This window comes from Amborella trichopoda, chromosome 2 (assembly GCF_054954075.1).
Source record: "Amborella trichopoda isolate Santa Cruz 75 chromosome 2, AtrichopodaSantaCruz75HAP2 v2.0, whole genome shotgun sequence".
Taxonomy (NCBI): domain Eukaryota; kingdom Viridiplantae; phylum Streptophyta; class Magnoliopsida; order Amborellales; family Amborellaceae; genus Amborella; species Amborella trichopoda.
Genome location: NC_142337.1, coordinates 1,778,489 through 1,787,736, shown reverse-complemented (window position 1 = coordinate 1,787,736; position 9,248 = coordinate 1,778,489). Strand labels below are relative to the sequence as shown.

General features: G+C 38.3%; 2 protein-coding genes across 2 annotated transcripts; one reads left to right on the top strand and one right to left on the bottom strand.

Annotated features, from left to right (window-relative positions):
- Positions 1-2,768: 2,768 nt before the first annotated feature.
- LOC18427230 (Mitochondrial transcription termination factor family protein) lies at positions 2,769-4,644 on the bottom strand. The gene has a single exon (XM_006836284.4). The coding sequence runs from the start codon at positions 4,314-4,316 to the stop codon at positions 2,970-2,972; it is 1,347 nt and encodes a 448-aa protein (XP_006836347.3). The 5' UTR covers positions 4,317-4,644; the 3' UTR covers positions 2,769-2,969.
- LOC105420114 (pentatricopeptide repeat-containing protein ELI1, chloroplastic) lies at positions 4,277-9,063 on the top strand. Its single transcript, XM_020662943.2, has one exon. The coding sequence runs from the start codon at positions 6,984-6,986 to the stop codon at positions 8,868-8,870; it is 1,887 nt and encodes a 628-aa protein (XP_020518602.1). The 5' UTR covers positions 4,277-6,983; the 3' UTR covers positions 8,871-9,063.
- The last annotated feature ends 185 nt before the right edge of the window (positions 9,064-9,248 follow it).

Here is a 9,248-nt window from a genome sequence, read left to right as displayed (position 1 = left end):
TGATACGATATGTGATGGTTACGGCAGATGGAAACTTGGAACAGACAGGAAATCAGGAAAATAAAGAGGTGTTCATATTCTTTTTACTGATTGAATAGTTTCTTATACTATCAAAATAAAGTTTATTAACATTGAGGGCCATATTTCGAGAAGCGTGCTGTTACTGCTGTTATGAAAGGCCTAGGGGACCTAGGCTTTATGGTGAAATGTGAAGTTGCACCTTGAAATGAACATTCACCGGAAATTGTGGTTTCAGTGCTAGAGATCGATGGCTTGAAAATATATTTTTGTCCTTGATTGTAAAATTTGAAGTTTCAAAAATAGTGCAGATTTGATAGATCCATGAGCACTTGAAAATGGGAAGTCCAAGGTTTACATAATGTGTTATAAAATGCATTATTTATTAGGTTTGAGATCCAATTTTTCTTCACATCCATTGCTTTTGTGATCGGGATCATCAATTTGAGGGTTTTGAGGTGCAGCTTTATATTCTTCCACAAAACTTGGGCCTTATATACACATTTCCTTTTTGAAAAATAACGGATTTTGGATAGTTGTCTGATGTAATTCTTTTTCTTTTGAAATTTGTAATTCGATGTACCTGCTCATACACTGTTATATATACTCGCCATTCTCGACACAGAACCCAATAGAAGGGTTGATGAATCCAATATTATGATTGTTTTGAAACTTGGTACATTTCAAGTTCTGCAATCTTCAACTTCACTCAAGAGCCAAAAAGAGGACCAACTCTTTGGTCAAGAGCCAAAGAGGGCGAATTCCGTTTTTGGCCTGCACTCTCTCTACCAAAAGGAGGACAAGCCAAATTTGATTTCTTTTTTTTGGGAATTGGTTTTTATTTTATTAAAAAGTAGTTTGAATTTTTATTAAGTGGAATGTTTTAAATGGGCAAGCGGAAAGTTTAAAAGAATATGGATAGAAGTAGTGAGATGAAATATGATTACTTATGGTACTGATGGTATGGTTTTTAATAGAGCAAAATAGCAAAATATGATTTATGTAATAGATTTTTAATAGTTGGGATAAGACCTAGATGGTAATGAAACATACTTTTAAGACTTTTTTGATTTTATTTGAAGTATTTTTTTTCAGTTTTTTATCTCTAGAATTTCTCCTTGAATGTTTGAACTTGCTTTGAGTTTGACCTTTGAGAGGGTCCAACTCGCTAATGGAACTAGTTTTGAATTGGTCCTAATGGCCAGCAAGTGTTGAATGTGTCGGGTTGAGCACTCCGCCCATGCCCGAGCCAAATACTCGGCTTGAGTTCGGATAACTTGGCTCAAGCAAAACAGTATTTAAAAATTTAAAAATATCAAAAATACCAAAAAAATACAAAATATATGTTTAAAGTAGATTAAACAAAATACATATAAATGAGGATAAATGGTAGGGAATAAAAAAAGATTTTCAAGAATCAGTACGTGATAGGAGTTGTTTTCGAAAGTAAAAATAAGTATTCATGTTCAAAATATTTTTCAATCTTTGCCAAGTAGCCGAGCCTGAGTAACTCGGTAAAGTCGATGCTAACTCGGCTGATCTTATGTTGGTTAGAATTGCTTTAAATTTGACCCTTGAAAGGACGAACTCGTACCCTATGATTAGCTTAAGATCGAGCAACATCGATTTTTTGTGTTCAACAGTTCTTCCGGAAAGTCTAGAAGTGAGTTCGACCCTTAAAGGGCTGAAATGGTCCCTATGGCTAGGTTAAGTTCGACAAAGCATCAGTTTTGCTTAAGTTTACACCATTGGAGGGTTGAGTTGGTCCTTATGGCTTGTTCAAGTATGGAATAACCTGAAATGAGAGTCCAATCGCGGGTAATTTTGGAATAAACAAAAACCGAGGATGAAAAGGGACCCCACTATAAAATTGAAAATTTTTAGGACCATTTATTAATTTTGAAAGGAAAATGTTTTGATCTTATCAAAATAAGTAAAGTCTCACTTCAAAATTCATTGAAAATTGAAGTTATTGCTTTGAAAAGCCTTCAAATTAATTATCTTGGCCTTGACCATGTAGTTGTGCAAAAACATTAGGGTTGTAATATTAAAAATGTGTATATTATAATACATTATCTAAATCGTCTTAAAAATAAATGTTCATGGATTTGTAAAAAGACATGGTTGAAAGTAGTGAGAAAATATACGGCGACTTATGACTATACTGAGGGGGGTATATCTCTTGATAGAACATAACGGCATAATAAAACTCATGTAGTCAATCCCAAATAGGAAAAACTTGAGATGATGATTTCCGATGCCCAAAGCGCTTTCCATTCGAATATCCAATTGAGTCTCTACTTTGTTTTGATAAAGCCTTAAGCCTCATAGAAGCTGCGTCACAACTAATATTTCAAATAAAACTGAGGCCTGTATTATAAATGCTGTGATTGACAAAATCTCTCTCACACATATGTGGGCCCAACTGAAACATTCAAAATAAAACTGAGGTTGAATTAAAAAAAAAATTATAGTTTGATAAGGCTGCGTCCCTAAGTAAAGCCTCACCTCATAATCATAACTCATTGAAAATAAATGTGAAAAAAAAATTAAGATTTGAAACAATATATATTTTAACAAATTATCTAGACCATCATTTCATGCTAAAAAAAAAGTGTTAAAAAATCTGCAAGATCTGTATAAATTTTTGAGTTTCAAAATTTATTAGCAGTGTTGAAAATTGATTTTAAAGCCATCATAAAAATTACAGTTACAACCTTACTTTTCTTATGAGAGTTTGAGGTGAGGCATTTATTTGGTTTTCATTCAAAGCCTAGGCCTTGTAGAAACTTCATCCCTGAAAAACATACATGAATTCAAATGCTATGGCCTGAATCTATACAGGCAGTTATTAGACTCTTCCAAGGTGAAATGTTAGTGCAATTCCAATAGATATTCAAGAGCATTAAAAATTAAGCTATAGGTCACCCAGAAAGAGAGAGCACCCTATATCAACCACCACTCACTGGACTCCGACCCTTTATCAATTCTCTAAACTCCTCATCAGTGCTCTTGAGCATAGTAGACAAAGGCAACCTAACCCCACTCCTCACCATCTCCTCATGCCTAGGTTTTATCCTTTTCTCCAAGCTAAATGCAAAATACTGAGGAAACTCCTTCAACTCCTCCAAATTCTCTCTCATCTCATCTATATAATACCCAAACTTTGGCTTAAAATTATTCTCAATGCTGAAAGTGAAAAGAGCAGGGCACCTCAACACCATTTGCACTGCCTCCTCATAACTGAACCCTAGAATCTGAATAAACTCAAGCTTTGGAATGAGGATGTTTTCAACACTAGAAACAAGCAAAATGGGGTCTTGAAAGGCAAGTGCCTCTCTCTCCATAAAACCCAGTTTCTCTAAGTAGAAAAGAGCTGGCTTGAGCTGGTCTCTCACACTAGAAACCAGAAGCCTTGGGCACTTGGTGATGGGCTTCCTGAAGCTCTTGTGTGGGACTCCCATGTCATCTTCTAGGAAGAGGAACACTGGTTTGAGGTCATTTTCTATGCTTGAGGTCAAGATCTTTGGGCACATTCCTATGATCCTTGGGATGTCTTTTTGGTGAATTCCTTTGGTTTGGAGATAGGAGAGAATTCTATTAATGGAGTCTAGACTTGTAGAGTGCAGAGATGGGTTTAGAGAGAGAGCTCTACCTGAGTCGATGCCCATGATCTCAAGGCACAGGATCATCTCTTTGAATTTATCAGGGATTTCTTGGTCTAAGTGAGGTGGGATTTGGAGCTCTTCTTCATCGATCTCGAACGGGAATTGGTCCTCTAAAATGGGTTGTTTCAGTTGGGTTTTCTCATGGTTTTTTGTGGGTATTTGGCCATCTAAATTACATGTTTCTCCGTCCAAATTGGATTGAATTTGAGACTGTAAAGTGGGTTTCTTTGGATGTGTTTTCTCACTATGTTGGAGAGGCTTTTCACTGATATTCAAGGAAATTTGGGTCCCTAATTTGGAGTTGTTTTCTGAGATTTTTTTAATGGACTGAAGAGCTTTTGGTGGATCTGATAAATGGAGCTTTGAGGACATTTCTGATGAGTGGTTTGTGAGTTTTGATGAGAGAGAGAGCGCCCTATGGAAGGATGATTGGGTGAGCATGGAAGAAAGGAAATGAAGAGCAGGAGGCATGGTGTAATATGCAATCAGAGTGAAAGAGATTAAGGAAAAATGTGAGAGGAGAGAGATATTCGAGGAAAAATGTGATAGAAGGAAAAATGAAAGAGACCCGAGGGAAAATGAGTGGATCTTTTCTCTTGCTTGCTCCTTATCTTTAATTTTGTGATACATGGCAGTATCTTCCTTTATGATTGGCCAAAATGGAGATATCAGATTTTATTGGGTCTAAACCGCTGAAAGGCGTTTGTCGATGACTTCTCACGTCCCGGATTAACCATGGTGTGAATGGGTTGCGTCTCCTTTTTCGAACCTGGACCCCACCAGGTTTGGTTTGGTTCGATTAGATTAGCTCTGGACCTGACCCGACTAGGTCATAGTTGAACCTGCCTTTGGTTCGATTAGATCCAAGCTTGACCCGATTAGGTCATGGTTGAACCCTTGCCGGACCTGAGCTGACTTGACTGTTGGGTCCAAAGACCTAGATCCTTTCAACCTCTGACTCCAAAACTCGAATTTGAACCTGGACCCGAGCTGGGACCATTGACTGATTGACAACTCTTTCCTGGCCGGATAGAGTACATGCTCCCTAGGGAGTAACGTGCGCTTTTGCTCCCTCAGGCAAAAGCATAGTTGGGGTACTACATGGAATACCAAAATTTGAATTTTGGTTTTCCTGATCTACTCAGTCAAGCGACTAACCCATAAAATAACTTGGAGGGATACATCTAGGATTTGCCTAATAAAATTCACACCATATGGACCTTTAACTTTGGACCTTCAAATCAAGCTGGTTTGCAATTAGAAATCCAATTTTGTTTATCTTTTTTACGTGAGAATACTCTTTAAGGGGATTTCAAAATTTTAGATGAAGAAAATCATACCAAGTATGTCATGTGCTCAATGGAATAAATGTCATCATTATTATCATTATCAAAGCTTTTGCTTAATTTATTGGAGTCAGCTACACAAATTCCGGCCTATCGTTCTGTTTTATTAAGGGCCATACCATCAGTTAAGTCATAAATCCCCATATTTTTTATTCAATAAAATTAATATACGGGCTCAATGATTTATTTTCTCTTTTGCTTCTTTTGTCATAAAAGATTACATCTTGCTGGAGTAAAATGTACATGTACTCTCTCATGCAAAAAGTGTTTTAGAAGTAGTTTTTACCCCAAGTTTGGTTTGTGATCTAGTCATTCTACGGCATATTAAAAGGAACAAGAGAAATGGCACACTAAGAACTTCCTCATAAGTTCCTTTCAAAATATGGACAATCCACTTTTTGATGATCAGATTGAAGTGCTTAGAAGAAAATATATTTGTTCCGTTCTTTTGCAGTTTTGCAGTAATATATTTGTTCCGTTCTTTTGCAGTTAGGTAAATGGGAGTAGTGATTCTAAGGTGCTTCCCAAAATTTAACACCAAACAAACTAACGCTTTCAATATGGGCAGTTTTTAAGAGTGCCATTGAAGAGACAATAAGTTCCAAAAAAAATAAGATTTTGTAACTCACACCAAGCCATCCAATTAGACATTAATGAGTGAGAATGATTATAACTTCCATGTACAAAAGATAAATGGTCTCTTTTTATTGACAAATCTTTCTATTTTTCTTTTCTTTCTACTCATTATACCAAGTAGACATTTTGACTTGGCTTAAGCAAGAATGAATGAATGAAGCAAGAATGGGAAATTTATCACTTTATGTATAACTATTTCTTTTTTTTTTTCTTTCTGTATTTTAATTTTCAAAATTTCATCAAAGCATAGTCACAAATGGTGGGGAAAAATGGGTGGAGGTACAATTTTTTTTTTTAAAGGTGTGGTTTGTATAAGGCTGAGGCCCTAAACAATCAAAGTAAGGCGCACCTTCAAATAAATATTGAAAGGTATTGTTTCGGTACTGAAAACATTTGTGATGGCCTAAATTTTTTTTTTCGTCTCTAATTATAAAATTCAAAGCTTCACTATGAATACTTGAAAATATTGAAAATTGACGGTCTAGAAAATGTATTAAAAAAATACACTATTTCCAAAACTTAAAATTTATTTTTTCTCATGACCATTCATGTTGAAGTCGAGATGATCAATTTAACGATTTTTTAGCATCGAAAGAACATCTTCTAGTGAATTTTTTAGGTTTGATTGTTTAGGGCATCGCCCTTATATAAACTTCTTCATTTTTTGGGTGTGGTTTCCTATAACGTTGCAACCTTAAACAATCCAATTAAAGCACAACTCCAAATTTTATCATAGCATGTATTTTTGGCATAAAAAATTCTTAGGATTATCTGAAAATGTATTTTGATATCTAATTATAAAATTTTAAAACTTAAAAAATGGTTAAAATCAAATAGATTTATAACCATATGAAAATCTTGAAAATGGGAGGTCTAAATAATGTGTTGCAAGATGCCCTATTTATGAGACAGAAAATCTTTTTCTTTTTTTTCATATTTATAGAAGGTAATGTTGAGATGATCAATTAGAAGGTTTTTCAACATTAAAACAACCTTTTTCCGATGGAGTTTTGAGATGTATATGTAATTCTATATTGAAGGTTGCAACCTTATATAAACTTTTTTTCACTTTTTTTACAAAACGAATTTTGTTTGATGGAGGGGAAATACAAAAAATCACCCCTCTTGAGGTTTTTTTTTAAGCTAGGGCAGAGTAAATCTGAAATGTTGCATATCTCTTGTACTTCTATATTGGTTGAGATATGTTGGGCTAAAAAATGTGGTTAGAGAGAGAAAGTTGCAAGAGAAAGAGAGAGAGAGAGAGAGAGAGAGAGAGAGAGTTTTAAGGCACACCCCTCTACGTACTCAAACAAACATGAAAGAATTACAAAGGCTATTGGTCTCTCACCTTAAACCGACACCCCCCAAATGGCCACCCGACCCCTCCACCCTCCTCTCTCTCCTCCAAAACCAAAAATTCCCCCCTCCCTCTCTCCTCCACCGCGCCCACGCCCTCATCCTCCGCCTCCACCACCACCAAGACCCCGCCCTCATCTCCAAACTCATTTCTCTCTCATCTCGCCTTACACGCATCGCCTATTCCCTCTCTCTTTTCACCCATTTCCCTAACCCCACCACCTATCTCTCTAACACCATGCTCCAAGCCTTGTCCGATAATGGCCTCCATGCTCGAGCTTTCTCTCTCTACAAGTCTTTTTCTCTCTACCATTCATCCCCACCGAATCGGTTTACGTTTCCTCCTCTCCTCAAGGCGTGCGCTGGGCTCCAAGCCCTCGAGCCAACCCGACAAGTCCATGCCCACATCGTGAAGCTTGGGTGCGAGTTTGATGCGTTCGTGGGGACCGCACTCCTTGATTCTTACTATAAGGCGGAGAGCAGTTTGGCTGCACTCCAAGTATTCGATGAAATGCCACAAAAAAATGTGCCTTCTTATAACGCGATTGTGTCGGGTCTGGCCATGCATGGTGAATTGGAGCTCGCAAGGAAGATCTTTGATGAGATGCCGGAGCGGAGCGTGGTATCGTGGAGTGCAATGCTCTCTGGGTACTCGAAAAATGGGTTTTTCCATGAGGCTCTTAGCCTTTTTGAGCAGATGAAAGCCTCTGGCCCAAGCCCGAATGATATCACTCTGGTGAGTGTTTTATCGTGCTGTGCGCATCTAGGTGGGCTTGCGCTGGGCCAAGAAGTGCACATGTTCTTGTTGGATCACGGTTTCAAGCTCGACATTTATGTTGGCACTGCTCTAATAGATATGTATGCGAAATGTGGTGACATAGACAAGGCGCGGAGCGTGTTTGATCTCATGCCGGAGCGTAATGTTGTGGCCCATACAGCCATGATAAGTGGTCTAGCGATGCATGGGCTTGGGCTCGAGGCCTTACAGGTCTTCAGTGAGATGCAGGATCAGGGACTAGAGCCTGGTGACATCACTTATGTGGGCGTGCTATGCGCGTGTGCGCATGCGGGCCTAGTCTCTGATGGTCTTACCCACTTCCGCAACATGACTAGATGCTATAATTTAGTCCCCAAACTGCAGCACTATGCTTGCATTGTGGACCTCCTCGGTAGAGCGGGATTGCTCGCAGACGCTTGCAGGTTCATCCTTCAAATGCCCGTCGAGCCCGATGCCATCATATGGGGGGCCCTGTTTGGCACATGCAGGACTCACCACAACCTCGAATTTGGAGAATTCGCTGCCCATAAGCTCTTAGAACTGGAGCCTCTCCATTCCGGATGCCATGTCTTCCTCTCAAATGTCTACGCGAAATCCCGGAAATGGGACAAGGCCGCGGAGGTGAGGAAGAAGATGACTGAGATGGGAATGAAGAAGATGCCTGGTAACAGTTGGACTGAGGTTGGGACTGTGGTTCACCGATTCAAGGTTGGGGATAGATCACATGAAAGAAGTGAAGAGATTTATAATATGCTTGATGAGTTAACCTCAAGGTTAAAGCTTGAGGGCTATGTGCCTGATGTGGGCTATGTGGCCTATGACATAGAGGAGGAGGAGAAGGAACAATCAGTCTCAGTTCACAGTGAGAGGTTAGCAGTTGCATTTGGGCTGATTAGCACGACTGAAGGGACGCCAATTAGGGTTGTGAAGAATCTCAGAATCTGCAATGACTGCCATGTTGTTATTAAGCTCATTTCAAAGGTCATGGGGAGGGAGATAATCTTGAGGGACAATAATCGCTTTCACCATTTTCGCGACGGTTCGTGCTCATGTGGGGATTACTGGTAGCAGTGAGATATTGATCAGAGAACCAGGTAAAAAAAAAAAAAATTGGACATAAATTAATGAGTCGACTATCAAAGGGGAATATTGTATCATCATCATACGAGCATTATCCCAATTACTTGGGTCGGCTGGTCAAATGTTGTATCATAAAAGAGAAAATTAAATTTTATGAGATTGATTGGGTTATTTTGTTGGATTTTAGTGATTTCAATTAAGCAATTTTTCTTAAGAAATGAATTGTGTAAAATAATGAAGTTCATGGGCTGTGGCCGTTTTAAGGATTTGGGTAGAAAGCCTAATTTGACAAAATATGAGAATTTGCGTAATGACCAAAAAAGCCATGGACTAAAGTATGAAGTGCTTGTGTTCAACTCCATGCAC